General features: G+C 43.0%; 1 protein-coding gene across 1 annotated transcript; it reads left to right on the top strand.

Moving 5' to 3' along the window:
- Positions 1–2,847: 2,847 nt before the first annotated feature.
- LOC110017553 (probable G-protein coupled receptor 151) lies at positions 2,848–3,885 on the top strand. Its single transcript, XM_020713857.1, has one exon. It carries the CDS (start codon positions 2,848–2,850, stop codon positions 3,883–3,885), a length of 1,038 nt encoding a protein of 345 aa, XP_020569516.1.
- Positions 3,886–24,745: the final 20,860 nt, after the last annotated feature.

The following is a 24,745-nucleotide window of genomic DNA, read 5'->3' as shown; positions in this document are numbered from 1 at the left end:
GCCTTTTATTTATAAGGGAATCCATCCTGAACCGGTTAGTGAGCTGGTGGTGCAAAAGCCCAAAACAGTTGGCTAAGACGGTCTGAGGTCCACACTGTACAAGGCATATACAGGTGAATAATTTAACTTTTTGTTGCTTTGTGAGAGCAAGTTAAGTTTAAATGTAAAAAAATTACATTAAATTTAAATGTAGTTATGCACTTATGTCTAACTTTTGTGTGTTGTGTTTCTCTTGTGTAGGACCACAGCCAGATCCATATATGATGGCATCTGGAAGCAGATTATGCCAGGTGCAGCCCCAACCTCTCATGGCTGTGTTGGATGGGGTTTCTGAGATGGAATGAAAGAGAACTTGGATAGATATTATAGCAAATGCATGAATGCATACCTTAAATTACACTTATCTTGTCTTTAAAAATCAGTTCAGCCTTCTGTCTTACTGTTGATGATCTGTAATGTTCTTTTTTATTCTAAATCTTTGATGTTATTTGTGTTGTTATTAATCAGTTGTTGTTACGCATACCTAAAAATATTAAATGAGGCACAATTTTGACCAAAATTGTTTTATTTGTTCATCTAATTATTTTTGTGAAGTCAAAGTCACATTTCAACAGGAAAATATTAGGAATATAACAATTATATTTAACTAGATTTTAAGAATATGTGGAAACACTAAATTTTTCCATACTATTTGCACATTATTCATTATTTACATACCAAACATTAATTCACTCTTCAACACAAAAAAGTCCTTGACAATTTGCCAAAACACGGCATTTAAGCCAGATCTGATTCACACTGCCCATCAGTGTGAGCGGCACAGAGAGTCCCTGATGTGAAAGGACTTTATCCTACTGATCACTCTTTCCACTATAATTCTGAGGCGGGTAATGGCTTGGGTTTGTTCTATTTCCTCCTTGCTGATGGAGCTGAAAGCTTAAAAGGTGGAATCATGATCTTAGATCCAATGTCAGTAAGGAGGTCTTGAACGAGGAACTCTTTGTCTGCCATGACATCGTCTCCTGGCTCCAGCAAGGGAACTTGGCTTCTAAGTCATGGATGTATCCAAAGCCTCATCCACAGCACCTGTGAAGATAAAGAAATTAAAAATCAGTCTTGATATATTTATTCTACCTTTCAACACAACACAGTAATCATGTTTTGAAAAGTATGTTAAGTATTTAATTACAAATACATTTCATTCATTTTTGTTAATGACAAAATACCCAAAATTAATTAAATACATGTAATTAAAATAGGTGAGAGCATGAACATCTTTTATTATAAATATTAATTTGTTCAGGTAGAAATGCATGTATCCAATAACGGTACACATAGTTGACTAACGTTAACCAAACACATCATGAACAACCTTACCTGCAGGTGGGTGTGTCACGTAGTCGTGATCCATCTCTACTGCCTTAGCTTAGCCACCATGTTGCTATCTTCACAGCATAGCTGCATAGACTGACGTTTGAGGTTCTGTCATATACTGACTCCCTTCTCAAAGGAGCAGTAAAGTTGTTCCAAGGGAAAAGGCGCGGGACAAAACCACTCTTCAGGCGACGAACGACGCAGCCGCACCACAATCCGGAGCGAAATGCCGGCAGCAGAGGGTGCTACCTGTGTTTACATTAAAACTATGCCCTTCGTCTCTTCGGATCACCTGTATCCATTTGGGTTTCAGGTTTGGATCCACAGGAAAATAATGATATGAGAGGCCAGGCTGTTTTTGGTTGGAAGACGAACAGCCTGGAACACAACAGAAACTGCAACTCTTCGACTCTGCCATTCTTCATATGTGCCGCTATGCTAACAGGAAGTTGTTTTACACGTCATTGACGTATTTCCGGTCAAAAAATGCGGAAGTGTGAAAAAGGTCTATTGTTTTATGCTGAAACGGGACATTTCATCTGCAGGAGGGGGCGTTTGTAACACTGTTTACTTCCGCATTGGTGTTGGGATGACAGGTTCATGACGTAATGAGACAAATGAACTTCAGAAAATGTGAATGAAAAGGAGAATAAAGGCTGCAGCGATTGTCTACACCCAAACGTGTCTCTGAGCTCCTTATTTTACATATTAAACTCCGCTTTACTGACACTGAACCCCGGAAAGACTGCTACACGGAAAATAATCTGATTTTGAGTCGCCAAAAGGTTCAGAATCTCTTTGTTTTAAACCTATAATAATCCGGAAATGAAGCTTCACAAAAGGCTCCACATACTTCATCTTCAAGCTAGGTTCCATAAACGGACAACTTCAGTGTTTTTTCTTTAATCTACGACTTTTTTCTCGTAAATTTATGAGATTTTAAGTCGTAAATTTACGAGTTTTTATCTCCTAAATTTACGAGATAAAATCTCGTAATTTTACTTTTTTTTTTTTTGGTGGCTATAATTTTTTTTTTTTTTGGTGGCCCTAATACTCCGTCGTAGGACTCCGCTCAGTTTCTGTTCCTTCTTTTTCTGCACGTGCGCGCCTCCGTGTGCGCGTGTGTGCCCATCTTTCTGACTGTGTGTGCGGACGTGCGTGGATGCTACACAGTTTGACAGTGACACGCGCGCTCTGAGCTCTCTGCGCTCACAGTTGCCGCGCTGATGAAATGACGTGAGTTGTTGACGAAGCCCCATAGCAGCTCCTGAAATAGCCTGTACCTGCCCCCCCCCTCAGAGCCCAAGCAGAAGCGCTTCAGCACCGCGGCGCGCTGGACAGCTCCTTCTACAGCGACTCTTCTTTGCTGAAACTTAAGGGGAGGTAATGGATGCTGACCGACCTGCAAATGTTTCCTTCTTTGATTTCGTGGGGGGGATTCAGCTTCTCCGGGGGGAGGACTCTAGGACAGTCATGCCCGTTATCCTGATTGCAATCTGCGTTTCGGGAGCTGTGGGGAACTTGCTCGTTCTGCTGATTTTCGTGCGTGATTTCAGGAGCGGGAAGGGCTCTGAGGTGAAGGCGCTGCTCGCCTCTTTGGCTTCCACGGACTTGGTGATTCTGCTGCTGTGCGTGCCCGTGCGCGCAATCACCTACTACAAGCAGTCCTGGGTTCTGGGGAGTTTTGTGTGCCGCACCACGGACTGGTTCCAACACTCCTGCATTGTTGCAAAAACTTTAATCATGGCTGTGACTACCAGAGCTAAGCACACGGTGGTTCCACGCACGGCATCGGGGTCTTTTTACAACCCCACGTGGATCCACGGAGCCCTGGCGTTCATTGGTGGGGTGTCCATGATGATTCCGACCCCCCAGCTGCTGTTTGCCGCGTTGTTGCCGCACGGCCGCGGCGCAATCTGCGTCTCTGAAATGCCGGTGTGCGCCTCCGACTTCATGAGCTTGTTCTACAAGTTCTACCCCACCGCCGCGTTCCTTCTTCCGGTCACCTTTACGCTCGCCTACTACATCAAGACGCTGTACACCGCGGTGAACCACGCGCCCAGCGCGCACCACCAGAGCAAGGTCATCCTGGTCCTGCTGTGTCTGAGCGGCGCACTCGGGCTAATGCTGCTGCCGGAGTGGGGGACGTTCACCTGGATCAGACTCGGGTACAACCACCCCCCCGTGGGTCTGATGATGTTTGCACAAGCCCTCCTGTACGCGTGCAGCTCCCTCTCGCCGGTCATCCTGATGACCATGTACGACGACGTGCGTCAGGGCCTGGTCAGTCTTTGGTTCACCGCCACCTGCAGGAGCAGGAAACCCCCCAGCAAGTGCCCCAAGAAGGAGGGGAACGGGTCGGAGGTCACAGCAAACGCCGTCACCAACGCGCTGTCGCAGCAGGACAAGACCTTCCCGGACGTGGAGCACTTCTGGACGGGGCGCAGGAACACGCACGTCGACGACGAGCACGATCCAGTTCCGTGGGAGAAAGAGGAGAAAATGCTGTGATGAGCGAGACGTCAAATCCGTTTCCAAACAGAAAAAGATGGTTTTTGTGGCTGTAGAGGCGCGCGTGCTTATTTTAAAGGAAACGTGTAGAGTCATGTTTTGATGTCAACCGTGTTTCTGAGTTTCTCTCTTTTTCCTGCGGTTGTTCTGCAAATGTCTTTCTAAGAAGCTGTAAATAGGAGGCAGTGATCGTTTCTGTGATAAAACCGTTCTATTCAAACAAACCTGGAGTCTTTGTTCCCCACTAAAAATGACGCAGACCCCAACTCCACAAATGTAATTACAGATTAAACACACGTCCATCAAATCACAGATCATTTCTCAATATTACAACATAATCCACATCATTTAGGTCAGCATAGAGTTTTAGAGAAAGCTGCGTGTTTTTAAAGCTTCTGTGTATAGATAATACATGGTGATGCTTTTCCTCCATGCCTCTGACCAGGTCAGACATGTTCTGGACAGTAATTCCTCAAAGGTACGCTTCCTTCTGAAATCTTCAGGAAGGTGGAGGCAGCCTTTTGATGTCCACAGACACACAGGATCTAAACTTCACAGAACCCTCACAGACCTCTGAAGAGCAGAAAAACGTTTTTTTATTTTTTCTTTCATGCCTCTTATTAAAACACGTCTTATTTTCTAGGTCCTGGCCTCCTCTTTATTGATAATTCCACCAAAGTTCACTTTTTATTCACAACCTTTTGTAACTAATAACCTGCTTTTATGGAGTTAATTTTAACTCCATATGCTTGAGATGCATTACAACTTTTGGTGTAACAATACATATAAATCAGTTAGTTCAAAAGGGGCCCAAGTCCACATTTTTTTTTCAAAATAGAGATATTCTATGTTCTATGGTCTTCAAGGGAAAAGCTATCTGATTATGTGCAAAAAAGTCCAAAGTCCGTTGTAATTTATTGACTATGCTTGACATTTAAAGTGCATTAAGTGCAAAATTCCTGGACTCGGGCCTCTCTTGCATGGGTTTAGCTTCATCCCATAGATGGCAGCACTAGTTATCCAATATGGCAGCGCCCCTGTTTAATTCAAGAAGGGCCCAAGTCCAGAGACTTTAGTTTGCTAGTCCTCTGAAATGATAAAAGCAAGGTGCTTCATATTATAGCATTTGTAAGCTATGATTTGGTGCTAAATCTGGGTAAAGTATGAATCATTTGGTGTAGCCTCCCTTTAAGATATGCAATTAAAATCATTTCCAGGAAAATCCAGCCTCTTGGACTTGGGCTCCTTTTGAACTAACCGATTCAATCATTCAACTGACCTAAAATCGATCTAATTAAGTATGTGTACAAATAAACAAGTAAACAGGAATGAATAGTAAATCCATTCATGTTTTAGTTTCCTAAATAATCCAAAGGGAACATTCTTAGAACATTCTAGCACACTGTATGGTCACATTGCTAAATTCAAAGTGTTCCCACACATTGAACTGGGATGATGGTTGATCATTTCTTACTGTCATCACACGTGTGTTGGCCGCTGTGATGCACTTAGTTGTTTTTACGTTATGATGAAATAAATAAGTAATAAATAAATAATCATATGAATAGAGAAGACCAATTCAAGAAAGCCTATGCCCAGGACAAATGTGTTTATTTTTCCTCAATGAATTACTTATGTGCGGGGGTCAGGCTGGAGATATTACCAGGCGTCCCCCCCACCCCCAATCTTGTAACCTTTTCCTTTTACCAAGGCAGAGTAAAATGTCAAATCTGCAGGGGTGTCGGATCAACGGGTGGCTGCCGCTTTGCTCATAAACAAACCCAGACTGAGGGCAGCTTCACTTGACGAGCAATAAAAAGGTGGCGTGATTGACAGAGACGCATGTGTGAATGGTGGGAGGGGCGAGCCCCAACCCGCAATCATTTACTCATTCAGAAGAAAAAGCGTGGCGGACATCTTTAAAAAGGTCCGTGACTTTTTGAAAGTAACGACGTTAGAGTGAAAATGCCGTTTTGGCCGTCCGTCTCCAAAAGCCAAATTCAGCAGAGGTGCAGTCTGGAGGAAATAAGTATTTGATCCATGTTCATTTTCTTCGTTTTAGCAGATGACTAAATCATTTACATTTTTTGGGGCTGTTGCTTGGCAACTCTGAGCTTCATGTTTCTTCATAGGTTTTGTGTAGGTTTAAAATCCAGGGACCGTTTAGACCACTCCATGACCCTGATATGCTTCGTCCTCAGCCCTTCTTCGGTTGCATGTTTTCAGTCATTATCCTATTAGATCACATTTGACTGGATGGCTCAGTTGGCTGCGTGTAGGAGTGGTTCATGGGAAACCAGGGGGCGCGATAACCGTCATCCAGTGTGGGTCCTTGGGCAAGACCTTTCCCGCTGCTGCCTAACAATGTGGCCACAAGGACACCCAAGTCTGTGGTTTCTCCCCGTTCCACTCCCCAGCCTGTATTTAAAAATAAAAAAAGTTTTATCTATGTTACGCCCTTTCTTATGTCTGAAGGGGGGGACCTAGTGGAGCATATCATCAAAGTAACGTTTTTTCACCAACTTTAAAATTAATAACAAAACACCAAAAGATTAACTCCATACAAAACAACAAATTATATTTACAAATTAATAAATACCAAACCAACAATAACTTAAAGGTGTAGCAAAAAGGCTTCATGGTGAACCAAGGCCTAAATAAAACCCCACCTAACTGAAATACGAAATCTAACCTGTGAATGAAAAAAAAGGGAATTCAATGACAAAACACTAACCTCCCCAGACTAACATGAACAGGAAAGCAATGGATGTAAAAGAAAATGGCAGTTCACCCCTACAGCTTCACTTAAACATGACCACAAACAAAAGACGACTCAGAGTGGGCATGAACACAAAACCACTGAGTGCAACACAAATGGGAGAAGCGCACCATTCTTCAGTGGAGCCGGGCTGCAGCAGAGCTCCCTTCCCACAGGCCAGAGGTCCACATGGTGCTGTTAAAGGCTGCCTCCACCAGCTTGGGTGCAATGGAAACCACGCCCTTTCCAGCACCACACCTGCAAACAATCAGATAGACAGACACACAAAGATCCACAAACACAACAAAGTCCCACTCTGATACAGAAAGAAAATAAACACAGAATAAAAAGGAAAAACTCAACTCAATATGGCCACAGCCGGAACAATCAGGAGGGGCATCCGGCTGGAGAAAAACTCTCTGCCAAACCACCTGTGCGAATCGGGGAACGTATGTTCACTGTGGCGCCCCTGAAGGGAAAAGCCAAAAGGTGAACAACAACATCTGTTGGATCATGAAAGAGCCGATCAGTTCTACACTTAACACAGTGCTTGAGGATCCACTGGAGAATGCAAATCCACTTCAGATGTACTTTGTGGATTTTTAGAAAGACTTCAGCCTTGTCCTTTGTGCTGTAGGTGGGGCCTGGAGAGCTCTCTGCATAATCAGATCAGGAACTTGGTTTATGCTGCTGGCAGGAAGTCAAACCTGCAGTCAGCGCATGATGGACTCCAGCAGTGATGCCTTTTGTTACCAGTTCTGCTGATCATTTCTATAGACAGAATTTGCAGGTGCAGTCAAAGGTTTTGTTTAGGGACTGCAAGATTCCAACTTTCCTTGTTGCAGATGTTGTTATTCGGTCGGCTTTATTAAACCACAAGCTTTAATGTGAATTGTGGTGGTTGGTTCGCTGTTGAGTGTGAAGCAACTGGAATGAGAATCAGCACCTCCAAGTCGGAGGCCTCAGTTCTTAACGAAACACTCCACATGAAAATTATGCTTTTGGTGGCATTTTTCTGATGATGGAGGACATATAAAGAAAACGAAGAATAAAACGGAGTTTATGAGTGTTTCTTCGTTAAAAAATTGATGAATCAGGAGCAGATACAAAAATGCAGTTGGAAAAAGCCTGTAGCTGTGATACAGTCGGCACGCCATAAGCTCCCTGCTCCGCTCCATTTGGATGCATCCACTTACAGACATATAGATCTAGATACCTCTTCGTTTTCCTCGTCTGAGCTGGAATCTGGGTCTAACTGGATAGCTTCAATATTCTTCACCATTTTTGTTGAACTGCTAATGTTACATTGGGAATGTGAGCAGCTGTAGAGTGTAAACAAAGGAATGATGGGAAATGAGGGCAGGATTAGTCCACGCCAACAATTCCCGCCCACCACAATTTTTAATGAACTCCTGCCGCTCTGCAGAAACGATGTCCTGGAAAAGGACACAGCTGCTTTTTTTTTCATTTTGACTAAAAATGACATAAATATACTTTAAAAACCACTTGGAATGCTTTGAAAATAGATAAAAAATTATCAAAGGCAAACTTTAACTGGGATATGAATTTACCCTATAGGGAGACTGCTCTTGGGGAGCCAGTTTAGCTCATGCTGGTTTGCGGCGCCTTCCGTCCGACACCAGGGTTCAAATCCGGGCTGCTCCCTGTTCCCTTCTCTGCTTCTGTGCCGGTCCCAAGCCCGGATAAATTGAGAGGGTTGCGTCAGGAAGGGCATCCGGCTCAAAACATTGCCAAGTTACCCATGCGACTCATACTTGAAGGAGAGGTTGTTTCGCTGTGGCGACCCCTGATGGGAAAAGCCAAAAGAGACAGAGAGAGAGGGAGACTGCTCTTGCAAGGAGGAATTTAACCTTAAGATACCAGATAAAACACTGGTGACACCTGCAATAAATAACACACACTCTTGTACTGTCAAGTCAATGCTACACAATCTACGCAAATCAGTTCATTCTCATCCAGAGATGAGCGGCTTTGCATTTGGGCGGCAGTTTAGCTCAGTAGAGCAGGTCGTCCAACAACCGAAGGGTTGGCAGAGTGATTCCCGCTCTCCCCAGCCAGCCTTTGCCTCCTGAGGGCAGCCAGTTCACCGCTCCCCCCTAGGGATGGGTCAAAGTGCGGAGCAGAATTTCCCCATTGTGGGATAAATAAAGTATATACCATAATTTCTGGACTATAAGTCGCCCTTTTTTTCATAGTTTGGCAAGGGGTGCGACTTATACTCCGCAGCGACTTATATTAGAAATAAATTGAAATAAATACATTGTTAACCCTCCTGTTGTGTTCATTTGTGAGGAACAGAGATGATGTTCCTGGGTCAATTTGATGTATGAGGTATGTTAAGTGTTAAGAGTATGTTAAGTGACTCAGAGAATCAGCAAACTTTTTTTTACAGTAAGATCTTGAAGGCTAACAACATAATATTCTATTTTCCAATGATTTCATAGATTCAGAAATGCAATAAAAATGACAACTGTTTCTACAAATACAGGATGAAAACAGAGTATTAGTTGGACAATGATGCTTCATGAAAGTAATAAATAAATAAGTTTGAGAAAGAATTACTGTGAAATTATGAGATAAACAGTCTGCTATGATTGTGTCATATGAGGTTGTGAAAGTTATTAGTTCTTGGTCTCAGATTTTGTCAAATAAATTTCCCGTCAAAATGCGACTTATAGTCCAGTGCGACTCATCTTTGTTTTTTTCTACTTTCTAATGCATTTTTGGGCTGGTGCGACTTATACTCCGCTGCGACTTATAGTCCGGAAAATACGGTAAATATTATTATTATTATATTGAACTTGCACTGATCTCCAACACTTTACTTTATGTTAGTAAAGTGTTTTATGACAGAACAAAGATGCTTTTCTCCACGGCAGAATCAGCTAAACTGGCATTCTTGAGTTTGTTTCTACCATTCAGTGTTCACACTGGACTGTCGCCACCTGATACTAGCACTTGTATTCACAGTTGGAAGAGGCTTGGTGCAAAATATCAAAGCAGTACAATTTTTTTAAATCTTACTCCATGCTTTTTCTTTCAAAGTTCTATTTCAATTTATGAAAGACTTGATGTCAAATAATTCCGGCCAGGAGCAATTATACATTTTTCCTCCAAGATCAATTTTTAAATGGTTGGTACTTCCTTGTTTTGAAGAGGACGCCACCCAAATGTCACCACCAAATCAAATCCGACTCCCAGATTGGTCAAGGTTCAACCTGGTTTAACCTTCATATTCTGTTCCGTTAAAAATTTTGACCCGAACACAATATTAGGCTTAACTTTCATGTTAACCCTTGTGCTATCCTAGGTGGGTCATCTAGACCCACTAGACAGTGCTCTGAACCTATTTTCTTCAATGATTTGTGATCTTCACTGGTGTCCATGGATTACATGAAATCTTTCCACCTTTATCCACCTTTGTCATGGTAGGGAGAACACGTCAATGTAAGGGGGGGTCATCTAAGATAGCACAAGGGGTAATGGGAGAGTATTGAATGCAGAAGCCGAAGCACGTTTATATGCACGTTTACATAGGCTTTTCATTGAAAGTGGTTACTTGAATGCCGTTTTCCGTAGCATAACTAAGTGCAGCAGCTGCAGCATTGCAGTGGCTGCATCAATCCATTTTAGTGAATTTTTGAACTTCAGAGAGGCAGCTTCATTTTGAGCATGCTTCTGACACAGATTTTCTTCTCAGCATTGCTGCTTGAACCCACCCCTTTATGTCAGGAGTTTGTAATAACATATGATGACATTATCTCATGTCATGTTTAATTCAGGTCAGTTTTTTTGTGAAGCAACCAAGGTTGTCTGGAGGCGCCACACAACAAAAGCCCGAAACATCAGAGAGAGCTTTATGAAGGATGATTGTTAGGATGCAGCTCAGTCCAGATCATTCCAATAACACCAGATTATCTTAATTGTACCATAACAGCCATTTCGAGTGACTGACAGATTACATGGGAGGATTTTTGATGTAATCCCTGTACTCAGCCCCCAAAAGGCAACAGCGGAGGAAAACTCTCTTTAAATGGAAGATTAGGAAGAAACCTCCAGCAGAACCAGACTCATCGAAAAAAGGAGGGGGGCATTTGCTGTTGTTGATGGGTGTCTGAATCCAGCAAACTTGTGAAAAACAAGCCGGCCATAAATAGCTTTGTAAACATGAACACTGTGAAGCCTTCACAGTCTGATGGTTCTCCGTTTGTAACAGCACATTATTGAGTTTGTCAGACCGAGCGCATGCTCTGTGCTGATGGACAAATGTTGGCGGGTGAGGGTGGCATGATACAGGTTAACACAACCTTTGTATTTAGCAACTTTTGCAAAGTGCACAAGTGCTCTGCAGAATAAATAAAAATGCTGTAGAAAACAAATGAGTTACGGTGCTGGCATCCTGTCGGTGTGAAGAGCCCTGTGTGAGGAAAGGCTTTTGCCCCACCAGGTAAATAAACATCTTTTTCTGTTTTTTTTGGACAAATAAAAGGAACATATTTGCCAGTAATGACATTGTATATTCGGAAAACAGAGCATCAAATTATACACGTGTATACGTAGAAAAACATGCTAATGTGCTGGGAAATGGAAGAAACCTAATGGCTGTTAAAAAGACCACTCCCAGATAAAAGAACAAGATATTTAATACTATCAAAACAAGACAATAGAGCAGTAAAGCAAAACAAAATTCCTTAATTTTACATTTTATAAATCCTTATGGTAAACATATCAAAGTAAGTGTTTAGATAAAAGTCTGTTTTAGTTTGGTGAGTTGATAAAGACATTGGGTTGACTTGGGTCCATTAAATCGTATTAAGATTTGTTCTCGGCTGCATTTGTTTAATGGCAGATGTCATTTTTGGGCCTGTTGGTTGAATAGTGGTTCCAGCAGGTTAAAAACCAAAATGGTGGGACAGGTTTGTAAATTCACCCCGATGCTGCGTTCATAATGGACATGTTACCCATTTGACATGTTGAAGAACACGCTAAAAGCATATGTTTGAACACGCTTTTAGTGCACGGCTTTCACACTGTATTGTCTCTACTCAATGGGAACGTATGTCGCCCATCTATAATTGGAAGAGGCTTGGTGCAAAATGTCGAAGCAGTGCATATCTTGTGAATCTTGCTCCAGGCTTTTTCGTTTTCAGCTTTATTCCGAAAGAAGAAAGTATCATATAATTCCGGGCAGACACAAACTGCATTTATTCATTTTTCCTTCATGATCAATGTTCAAACAGTTGGCACTGATTGCTCAAAGTTTAACTGGTTTCTTTCAACACGCGTTCAATGGCAGCATATTTTGTGAGAACAAAAACTTGAGTTGCAACGTGTAAACACGAAGGTATTGAACGCGGAAGCCCAAAATGTGCATATAAGTGCAATTACAAAGACATTTTTTTGGAAGTGGTCATCTAAAGTTGCAGAGGACGGTGTGAACATAGCTTTAGGGTTTAACTTCTCTTTAATGCGTCATCTTTAATACCACAGAGCTGCAAGTTAACACAGAAAAAAATCTTTCTTAGCGTCAGTTACCTTATCTGGAAGGGGTGTAACATCATTTTAACAACAATTTGCTTCATATCTTAATTTGTCTTTGACGATATTCATCGTCAATATCGGTTCATTTGGAAAGATTTGATTCACTGTCTTAAAATGGATCCAGGACATTTTTAGCCAAAACTCCAACCAGTGTGACTCATAGATAAACACCTGGTACTTAACATGAAGGTGTTATGGTTGCCCTCTAGTGGTGTTTCTTTTTGGGGTCGTGAACAGCGCAGCAACACTCGGTTCTGCCCACCGCTTCCTGAGTTGGTTTCCCAACCCCCTTCCAGCACTCCACAACTAGCCTTCTCTCCCTCCTCGGAACCCATACAGCTGGGGACTGGCCGCCTCACCCCTGCAGAGCGACAGCGCCGCATGAGTGAGGGATTTTGTTTGTACTGTGGACAGTCCGGTCATTTCCTCCAAAACTGTTTGGGACGTCTCGAGTATAGGAGGGACCTGGTGAGTCGTGTTTCCTCCTTCGCCCCTCCATCACGGCCATCAGTAAAGGTCCTGGTGGTACACGCAGAAGCGAGGGAGGTGTTCGAGACTCTGATTGACTCCGGTTCTGATGGTAATTTGATCTCAGTAGACGTGGTGAACAAACTGTCCATCCCTGTCGAACCTCTGTATTCTGTATCACTAATTCATTACTTAGGTGGCTCTATCAGGCATAGAGTTTCAGCACGCGCTGTAAATATAAATGTGACTTTCTCTGGTAACCACAATGAACTAATGTGGTTTTACGTGGTGGACTCTCTGAAGCCCCCGGTTATTGTCTCCAAGCATGTTTTTTGTTTACATGGCCTTCCGCAGAACATTACTTCTGATTGAGGACCACTGTTTGTTGCAGCCTTCTGGAGAGAATTATGCAAGCTCCTAGGTATCAAGATCAGCCTAAGTTCAGGTTTCCACCCCCAAACCAATGGCCAGGTAGAGCGTTACAACCAGGACTTGGAAAAAACTTTATGAGCCATGTGTGCCAAGAACCAAAGCACTTGGTCTTCTCAGCTGCCCTGGGCTGAGTATTCCCACAACACCCTCCAAAATTCCTCTGGTTTTTCCCCTTTTCAAGCAGCCTACGGTTATCAGCCACCTCTTTTCCCCCACCAGGAACAATCAGCTTCAACCTCTGGTCCCGCTGCTTTTGTGAGTCGTCGGCGACGTACATGGAGCAGATACCGTCACCAACTTCTGCATAATCAGGAACGGTTCACTGCAGTGGCTAACCGTCACAGATCGGCTGCTCCTGAATGCAAGGTGGGGGACAGAGTGTTGCTTTCTTCATCCGATGTGCCTCTGAAAGGGGGAGCTCGGAAATTGCATCCCCGGTATATTGGTCCTTTCACTATCACCCGGATCATCAACCCTGTGACAGTCAAACTGGACCTTCTGAGCAGCTTGCAGATCCACCCAGTCTTCCACGTGAGCAAGCTAAAACCTGTGAAAGACAGTCCCCTCCACTCCACTGTCCCATCTCCTCCAGCCCCCTGTTTTGTGGATGGGGGACCAGTCTATACTATCAGCAGTCTTCTCGCTTCCAGAAGGGTTGGGCGAGGAGTCCAATACCTCGTAGATTGGGAGGGATACGGTCCTGCCGATCGACAGTGGGTTCCAGGGCGTCATATTCTGGACCCGGATCTCATCGATCGCTTTCACTGGGACCATCCTGACCAGCCTTGTCGTCCGTCTTGGAGCCGGACTTAGTGAGGGGGGTTATGTTATGGTTGCCCTCTGGTGGTGTTTCTTTTTGTTACTTCTCTGGCAGGTTTTCTGTGGTCCCTCACTAATTGATCACAGCTGCCTGTTGCTTCCTATTTAAGTTCTGTTCTCTCTGTGTTTTGTGTTGAAGCGTCTTCTCTGTTTGGATCCTGTTTGGTTCAAGTAAATGTTTAAAACTCATTGGATTTGTTTGAGTCTTCCTGCTTCTGGGTTTATTCTATCTGACCACCTGTAACAGAAGGTGACGTTTTCCAGATTCCTCGGATTTCTTTAAGACAATCGAGCGACAGTGGCTCAGGTGGATGAGCGGGTCGTCCAATGACCGAAGGGTTGGCGGTTCGATCCCCGCTCCCACCAGCCAAAATGTCGTTGTGTCCTTGGGCAAGATACTTTACCCTCCTTGCCTCCAGTGTGGCTCCACTGGTGCTTGAATGTGCATGAATGATCCTGGTGAAGGTCAGAGGGGCCGTAGGCGCGAACTGGCAGCCACGCCTCTGTCAGTCTGCCCCAGGGCAGCTGTGGCTACAACTGTAGCTACCATCACCAAGTATGAATGAGGAGTGAATGAATAATGGACACAATGTAAGCGCTTTGAGTGTCTTGAAAAGGGCAGATAAATCCAATCCATTATTATTATTATTATTATTAAGTGTAAATTAAATATGTGTACAAAGAAACAAGTAAACCAGAATGAATGTTAGATCCATTCACATTTTGGTTCCTAAAGTTCAGCCCACTGTTGTTTTTCCACATCAAGAATAATCCAAAGGGAACTTTCTGAGGACATTTTACTACACTCTATGGTCACATGACTTTCTAAACTCAAAGCGTTTCCACACTTTGGACTGGAATGATGGACTGATCAGTTTTTGCTGGAACCACATGTGTGTTGACCGCTGTGCTGTGCACTTGGTCGTTTTGACATTATAATAAAATAAACCTACCGTGGCTCAATCCAAATAATATTTTTCACTATTGATTATAACTTATTTATGCCATTTTGAGACAACTTTATAATTGTATGAGTCGATACGATTAACAACTTGCCTCAGACTGATTGATCAAGTTGTATTGTAGGACTATAAATAGTATCATCAAGTAAATAAATTGATTAGTTGTTACACCCCTAATATTTTGTGTTTGGTTTTAGAGGCGATCAGGATCTCTACATTTAAGATGGAAGGAGTTTGACAACTGGAGCCGCATGGATGCTGGTGTTTGATCTGACTCTGGCAGGCTTGGTGTTATTGGTCAAATGAAAACAAAAATGGCTTATTTCATACTCCACCAAAATGAAATCAATTCTGTTGTCATTTTTTTGGCGGCATGGATGTCACCATGATGAAGCCAGAAATCATCAGTAAGCGGGGATGGTCCAAGTCGTCATTTCTTTGTGGTATCCACACCCCTATCACATGAAAGCGTGCTACACAAGATCTGTCAACCAAATGTTTCGATCATTGGACCTGAGACCACATACTTTTATTGAGGCATCTGATTGGTCAGATTGGACATGAAAAAATTAAGATTAGCAAGAAGATTTTTAATAAATACTGTATATCAAAGCAAGAACGGTTATTCTGACAAATGGAATGACTGTTTTTGGAACCAGCAGGTACTTCCTGTTGGGGGGGGGGTCACTCAGTCCAGTTCTCAAATACAGACAATGTGTGCTTCTTGTTTAATTCTTTCTCTTGTGCACACGGAGACTTCCTCGTTTTTCCTTGGTGTACCACAGGGCTCAGAGCTCGAGCCTCTTCAGATTAATTTTAATTAGAGAAGTACTTCTAAATCCTACTAAATGTTTATGAACTACACTAAAAACCTGTTTCTGATCGAACCTGATCATCATGGCACCTGCTTTAAACAAGCTAGGACAATCTGACGTGATCAGATTTGGGATTTTTTTCTGCACAGCTTCTTACATGACCTTTGGTGCAAATGTCACTACATAAACAAACCAGAATGTTATATTATTGCTAATTTGAAAAGTTTATAAAGATTCTTAAGATAACTGTTACAAGTCTTTATTTCGAGCTGGCATTGTCTTGGTTCTTTCAGTCCTTGAGCCCTGCAGGATCCAGGAGGATCTTTTGATGGAGACTTTCAGCTCGAGTTCTGCACATCTCTCTTTATTTCCAACCAAGTAACTTTTCAGGCAATCCCACCCACACATGCTCTGTGAGTGCAGCGTCTGTTATTGCAGAGCCAAAACATGGACTGATGAAGACTTATGCCTGGGGGGTTTGTGTGCATTTTGTCATGTTTGACTCCTTTAGTTCGTATGTAACAGTCCTCTGTCAAAGGCTCCCTTTTTCCACTTGCATAACTCCTGAAAATCTACCAGGAGCACACTGAAGAGTCACAGAAACACTCACAAAGTCCAAAGATGAACCTGGTCTAAAAAAAATCTGTTTCCATGGGAGTATTTATCTTCTTCTTTCTCTTTCGGCTTTTCCCATCAGGGGTCGCCACAGCGAATCATCCTTTTCCACCTCACTCTATCATGAACATCTTCTACCCTAACATTAGCCAACTTCATGTCCTCTGTTAAGACATCCATATATCTCCTCTTTGGCCGTCCTCTTGCCCTCCGGCCAGGCAGCTCCATCTCCAACATCCTTCTACCAATATATCCACTATCCCTCCTCTGAACATGTCCAAACCATCTCAGTCTGGCTTCTCTGACTTTGTCGCTAACACAGGCAACATGAGCCGTCCCTCTGATGTACTCGTTCCTTATCCTGTCTAACCTGGTCACTCCTAAGGAGAACCTCAACATCTTCATCTCTGCTACCTCCATCTCAGCCTCTTGTCTCTGTCTCACTGCTACCGTCTCTAACCCATAGAGCAGAGCTGGTCTCACCACTGTCTTGTACACCTTTCCTTTGAGTCTTGCTGGCACTCTTCTGTCACACAACACTCCTGTCACTTTCCTCCACCCGCTCCAACCTGCCTGCACTCGCCTCTTCACCTCTTTTCCACACTCCCCATCACACTGAACTGTTGACCCCAAGTACTTAAACTCCTGCACCTTCTTCACCTCAGCCCCCTGTAACCTAACGCTTCTACCTTGATCCCTCTCGTTCAGACACATGTATTCTGTCTTACTACGACTGACCTTCATGCCTCTTCTTTCCAGAGCAAACCTCCACCTCTCTAGCTGTTCCTCCACCTGCTCTCTACTCTCACTGCAAATTACAATGTCATCCGCAAACATCATTGTCCAGGGAGATTCCTGTCTTACCTCGTCTGTCAGCCTGTCCATCAGCATAGCAAACAAAAAAGGACTCAAAGCTGATCCTTGGTGTAGTCCCACCTCCACCTTGAACTCCTCTGTCTGACCTACAGCACATCTCACCACCGTCATACTTCTCTCATACATGTCCTGAACTACTCTGACATACTTCTCTGCCACTCCAGACGACCTCATACAGTACCACAGCTCCTCCCTCGGCACCCTGTCATACGCCTTCTCTAAATCTACGAACACACAATGCAGCTCCTTCTGACCATCTCTGTACTTTTCCATCAACATTCTCAAAGCAAAAATGGCATCAGTGGTGCTCTTACGGGGCATGAAACCATACTGCTGCTCACAAATCTCCACCTTCTTCCTAAGCCTGGCTTCCACTACTCTTTCCCACAGCTTCATTGTGTGGCTCATCAACTTTATTCCTCTATAGTTGCTGCAGTTCTGCGTGTCACCCTTGTTCTTAAAGATCGGAACCAGAACGCTTCTCCTCCATTCCTCAGGCATCTTCTCACTCTCTAAAATCCTATTGAACAACCTTGTTAGAAATTCCACTGCTGTCTCTCCTAGGCACTTCCATACCTCCACAGGTAGGTCATCAGGACCAACGGCCTTTCCGCTCTTCATCCTTTTCAGAGCCTTCCTAACCTCATCCTTTCCAATCTCTGCTACTTCCTGCTCCACAACAACCACATCTTCCTCCCTTCTTTCCCTGTCATTTTCCACGTTCATCAGCTCCTCAAAATACTCCTTCCATCTTTTCTGTACACTCTCCTGGGTTGTTAGCACCTTTCCATCTCTGTCCTTAATCACCCTTATCTGTTGCACGTCCTTCCCATCTCTGTCTCTCTGTCTGGCTAGCCTGTACAAGTCCTTCTCTCCTTCCTTTGTGTCTAACCTGTCATATAGCTCATCGTAAGCCTTCTGTTTGGCCTTTGCCACCTCTCTCTTCACTCTACGCTGCGCTTCCTTGTACTCCTGTCTACCTTCCTCAGTCCTTTCTACATCCCACTTCTTTTTAGCCAACCTCTTCCTCTGGACGCATTCCTGTACTTCCTCATTCCACCACCAAGTGTCTTTACCGTCTTTCCTCTTTCCAGATGACACACCTAGCACCTTCCTACCTGTTTCCCTGATAATTTCTGCTGTAGTTTCCCAGTCATCTGGAAGCTCATCCTGACCACCCAGACCCTGTCTCAACTTCTGCCTAAATTCCTCACAAGTTTCTTCATTCTGTAGCTTCCACCACTTGGTCTTCTTTTCTGTTTTCCCTCTCTTCTTCTTCCTGACCTCCAGAGTCATCTTACACACCACCATGCGGTGCTGTCTGGCTACACTCTCTCCTACCACCACTTTGCAGTCATTAACCTCTCTCAAATGACCTCGTCTACATAGGATGTAGTCCACCTGAGTACTCCTACCTCCACTTCTGTATGTCACTCTATGTTCCTCTCTCTTCTGGAAGTAAGTGTTAACTACAGCCATTTCCATCCTCTTCGCAAAGTCCACCACCATCTGTCCCTCCAGATTCCTTTCCTTCACACCAAACCTGCCCATCACCTCCTCATCACCTCTGTTGCCCTCACCAACATGTCCATTAAAGTCTGCTCCAATAACAACTCTCTCTCCTCTGGGGATACTCTCTATGACCTCATCCAACTCACTCCAGAATCTCTCCTTCACTTCTAACTCACAGCCAACCTGTGGCGCATACCCACTGACTACATTCACCATCACCCCTTCAATTTCTAACTTTAAGCTCATCATCCTGTCTGAGACTCTTTTCACCTCTAGAACACTGTTTACAAACTCCCCCTTCAGAATCACACCTACCCCGTTTCTCTTCCTATCAACACCATGATAGAACAGTTTGTATCCTCCTCCAATACTACGTGCCTTGCTGCCCTTCCACCTTGTCTCCTGCACACACAGTACATCTACCTTCCTTCTCTCCATCATGTCTGCCAGCTCTCTGCCTTTCCCTGTCATTGTGCCAACGTTAAGAGTCCCTATTCTCAAACCTATGTTCCTGCCTTTTCCCTTCTCTCTCTGGCCACGGGCCCTTCTGCCTCCCCTCTTTCTTCGACCAACAGTAGTCAAATTTCCACCGACACCCTGTAGGTTAACAGCATCGGTGGCGGTCGTTGTTAACCCGGGCCTCGACCGATCCGGTATGTCTAAAGTGTTGTGGATGATTCGCATGGTTATTTTGGCAATTTTTACGCCGGATGCCCTTCCTGACGCAACCCTCTCTATTTATCCGGGCTTGGGACCGGCACAGAGGCAACTGGCTTGCAACCCCTGTGGCTAGATTCCATGGGAGTATTTATGTTGTTGTAAATTAAAGCTGCAAAAATAAAAAAATAAATAACAGCCATGCTTTTTCTCTGGGATGTGCTGAGTTCCATTCAGCCATGATGCATTGGTGATGCTGCCCCCGGCTCTGTCGGCTTTGTTGCGCTCTGCACTCTTCCTGCAGAGCAAGGATCAACACACAGTCAAAAAGGACCTGCCAGCCTCTGCAAAAGCTGTGATGATGGAAGGCTCCTGAGAAGCCCAAACTGAAATGTCAACACTCAGAACTTTACTGTGTTTGTCCACTTCCTGAGGCCAACTTTCTTCCTCAAAATAAGGACGTTTAACAATATTTCAGGATTTTGTTGTCAGTGTAAAAATTCAGACTGAGTTTCACACTCATTTGTCAGAAATGCTCACATACAGAGTTTGGATGCAATAAAAACCTGTAACATTTGCACACAAACACACATCCGTTTGTCACTGACACAGCCGATTAAACACAGCTGTGTTTCAACCTACTTCCAGTTTTCCCCTCTTCCTCCAGGGAGCAGAAAAGTGTCGTCTCTGACCTGGTTTTTCATTCACACTCCACGTCTTCAAAACCAACACTTGGATCTGTGCCGGACAGGAAGACAGCGCCACCTACATTTAGACAGAAGAGGTGATGAAGTCAGAGGCACCCTAAGAGATTTAGACGTTAAATTGTCATAGTTCTGACACATTGGAAAAAAATAACTCTCACCATAACATGAACACTAAACACACTACTCACAAATGACACGCCTTCAGGTTGGTAGTAGGCTGTCAAATGTTGCAGGTGATTCTCAAAGAGTCATCAGCAGACTTGCATTAATACAGAGAACTCCTGTCAGACCCCCACAACCATGACCAGTACCGAAGTACCTCTGACCTCAGACATGGTTTAGCAAACGGCACACAGCTGCAGGCCCGTTTACCAGATGTGAGGGAAACTGGGGTTTCCAGACAAACCATCCACAACCGACTCCACCGCTTTGACCTGAATGACCGATGACAGGTGACCCCACTGACACCAAGACACCTCAGTGAATGTTTGCAGTACAAGACCATGTGACCTGAACAATGCAGAAATGCTCGACTGCCCTGATCACTGATGGTTGTCGGGTCACCTTGCACCAAAATGATGGTCGCCAGCAATGAGGAAGAAGGCACGGTGAGCGATACGCTGAGGTCCACAAGGTCCCCAGGGTTGGTTTTGGTGGAGGTGGTGCAACAGTCTGGACAGAAATCACCAGTCAGAGCAAATCTGATCTGGTTATTTAAGATGATCCAATCACTGCACGTTCTTACCTAAGAGACACCATAGAACCATCATCATCCACCAGTTCCACCAGAACACCCCCAACTTTCTGTTCATGGATGATAATGCTCCACCACATCATTCCAGAATGATCACAGCCGGACTTCAGGAAGAGGATGTGCCTCACATGATTGGGTTAGCAATGACCTCTGACTTGGACCCCACAGAGCTATTGACATGGTCAATATTAATTATTTGGGGCTATCTTTATCAATTTCGAAATTTTTAGGACTGCATCTTAAAAGTAATTAGTTACTCAGAAAAGTAACTACTACAGTTACTTTGCCAGTTAAAATACGACAATAGATTTAACTTTTTACATCAGCTGCCTGCAAACATAATAAAGCAATAAGACGCAATAATTCAATGAAAGTCACAATTCTAGTATCCTGGCATAGTTCTACCCATGAAATTACAATGTTTAGTGACAAAACAGAGAGAGAGGGTTGAAGTGTAGGCATTTAAATATACATTTATCAGAAATATCAAACAACAATACAGCAACAAGCAATATATAAACAATTATATTAACTTCCGATAGACTGACTGTGAAGGTTTTAAGTGTCAACTTCTTTCCTAATTTCTGTTTAAATAAACAAAATAGTTTCAATCATAGTGGTTGAGGGGGAAAAAAGTAATTCTGTATCCTATTGCACTTTAACTGGAACTTTAACATTGTCATTGAGAATTATCAAACTAAAAAACTGCAAGAAGAAAAATATAAATATAGATTATATTAACTTTATATCAAAGAAAAAGAAGCTTTCCATAAAAATAAAGGTTTCTAGTATCAACATGTATTTCAACATTTTTAGCTGCAAATTAATTTTTCTGTTATTATCATCAAAGTACCTTATAAAAGCTTAACAGCACGGGGGGGGGGGGGGGGGGGCAGATCTGATGGATCTTTGAATGATTTGGAATTAAATTAGTCAGCCAGAGCATTACTTCTACAACAGATATTGCAATAATGATGTGCATTCTGCGTGAGTTACTGGGCTGAATATCCAGTCTGTCTAGTTGTAATGGTTCTGCTTTGTCACTGGAGCACACGCCAGGGCTCCTTTTCTGGGCTCCATACTTCTGTAGCATTGAACGGCTCCAGACAGACGTTGGTAATGTCTTTGTACCAAGACACGATGTAAATAAACATGCATTTCTTTTGGTACTATTAAAGTAAAATAGTGTTGATATTTCCAGACTGAAGATTTTGCATTTTATTGGACTGTAGTTAGTTAGATTATCCCATTACATAACTTCTAACACCTTTAGTAATGCTGTTATACTTAAATGCTGTTACCACCGACACTGTAAATAACAATATCTCTAACATATTGTGAGTAGTGTATAAGAGAGATGTAAGACAGTGATGAGATGTGCTGTAGGTCAGGGACATGGAGTCGGGTGAGACAGGTGGGGTCCTGCTTCACCTGCCATCACATTCACCTGTCATCATAACATGACAAACTAATGATACAATATTGATGAAATAAATATGTGCCCTCTACTCTGTGCTGTAAACAAAATTTCTCTGTGATTTAAACAATTTAAATGATTTTTATAATCAAAATCTCTGTGTTTTGCATACTTCCTGTTTATTTACAGAATAGGCAGCGGGGTGAGGCAGCCCTGATCTCTGCCTCATGTTAGATTAGGCATTCCAACTGGGGACTTTTTGATAACTCAGTGCATGCTGCCAATGCAATGCTTTATCAAAAAGTTTTCTATAAGTTCTAGATTTCTTTATCAAATTTCCTTATATAATTTAATAGTATTTAATGTATTTTACGATTGTAATGACATAAATGTCTCCTGCGGGACAGTGTGTTAGATCACTGGAAAAGGAAAGGCATAAAAGATTTATCTCTACTTTTACGGATCAATTATTGATTTATTTAGCTTATATTGATTCAGATCAATTAATTGATTTTATTAACCCAGCCCTAGTTCTGTGGGCAGAAATGCTTTGTTGATGCCAGAGGTCAGAGGAGAATGGCCAGACTGGTTCCAGCTGATAGAAAGACAACAGGAACTGAAAGAACCACTGGTTCCAACCGAGGTCTGCAGGGGGGCATCTCTAAACACACAACACGTCCAACCTTGAGACAGATGTACTACAGCAGCAGAAAACCACACCGTGTGCCACTCTTGTCAGCTAAGAACAGGAAACTGAGTCTACAATTCACACAGACTCACCCAAACTGGACAATTGAAGATTGGAAAAACTGTTTCTGGTCTGATGAGTCTGTATTTCTGCTGCGACATTCAGATGGTAGGGAAAGACAAAATGTGAAAGAATGTAATGGATCCATCCAGACTTGTCTCAACGGTTAAGGCTGGTGGTGGTGGTATAATGCTGTGGGGAATGTTTTCTTGGCACACTGTGGGCCCCTTAGTAGCAACTGAGCAACACAACAGTATCCATATCCATCGAGAAGAGCGCCTTGGCCTTCTGATGGCTATTTCCTGCAGGATAAGGCACCATGTCCTAAAGCTGGAATCTTCTCAGACTGGTTTCTTGAACATGACAATGAGTTCACTGGACTCAAACGGCCTCGACAGTCACCAGATCTAAACCCAGTAGATCACTTCTAGGATGTGGTGGAATGGGAAATCAACATCATGGATGTACAGCCGACAAATCTGCAGCAACTGTGTGATGCTGTCACGTCAATATGGAGCAAACTCTCTGAGGAATAGAGCAGCCCTCCTTTGGTTTTTGGACGACCTGCTCTACCGCCTGAGCCACTTGCTCCCAATGTTTCTTGAACCTTGTTGGATCTCTGCCACCGAGGATTAATGCAGTTCTGAAGGCAAAGGTGTGCCCAGCCTGGTACTAGGAAGGTGTACCTTATAAAGTGGCCAATGAGTGTATTGTATTGAATAACTTTCTTAGATGTTTTTATCTTAAAGCAAAGGTCTTTTTACTTTCTTAACATTCATTTTTTTACAGTGAACAAACTCAGCACAAAAAAGTCACCAACCAGAAAGATGTCAGCATCTTTTCAGGATGCTTTTATTATTTTTATTTCTGTAAACTGCACATTTTTGTGAGCGATGCAGTGCAACAGCCTTTGTCATTAGGAGCATTTTTCAACTGAGCCCTGTTCCTTCAGATCAGAGGAAATCTTGTCCTTTCCGCGTCATTTACAAACATTTTTGTGATCCATTGGCAACATCTACTGGTCAAAAAGGGAACTTTGTCCAGATTTTTTTGGGCTGTTTATTGTCTATTGATCAATCAGTCAACGGTTGTGAGGAGGTGTTTAAGCAAAAATTACATAACAGAATCAAACACAGAGGCTAAGAAAGTAAAAAGAGAAACATCAGGAAAATAGAGCCGCAGAGTATAAACACAACATAGACAGTCTGTCAATAATCAGCGATAATAAATGGACATCTTAGTAGTAAATAAAAACCACATTCATTTTATTAAAAAAATGTAATTTCCGTGCCCAACAAAACCTAAAAGAATACACTTGAAAGAAAAAGAAACATGGAAAACTTCTGAATTCAATGAATTGATGTCATTGTTAAATTTGTGATAAAAATTTAAACAATAAACATTTATATCTGGACATAATCATCTAACTTTATGATTTCATTCATGTCTATGTGTGTGATTTTTGGTAGAGGATTATGGAGAAATAACATAGAAAAATCTGACGTTAATCCCAGAATTCAGACTTTTTTTCTCTGAATTCTGACTTTAATGGTTCTCTTGGAAATCTGACTTGAATCCCAGAATTTTGACTTGAATCTCATAATTCTTACTTCAATCCGTCTTCCGTGGAGAATAGAGATTAAATAAACTGTTTTTAAAAAGTTATGATTGAGAAAAGAGGCAGAAACGAGGCGGGAACAGGGGACTAAGCGCGAGCGCAGCCAAAGTAACTGTCAGGGTCAGACCCGCCTCCAGGCC

Source organism: Oryzias latipes, chromosome 22 (assembly GCF_002234675.1).
Source record: "Oryzias latipes chromosome 22, ASM223467v1".
Classification (NCBI taxonomy): Eukaryota; Metazoa; Chordata; class Actinopteri; order Beloniformes; family Adrianichthyidae; genus Oryzias; species Oryzias latipes.
Note: the sequence above shows the minus strand (reverse complement) of the source record. Positions and strands in the feature narration are given on the sequence as shown.

What these genes read in the sequence shown, in the direction of transcription:
- LOC110017553 (XM_020713857.1), top strand. Translation starts at nt 2,848, where the DNA reads ATGCCCGTTATCCTGATTGCAATCTGCGTTTCGGGAGCTGTGGGGAAC.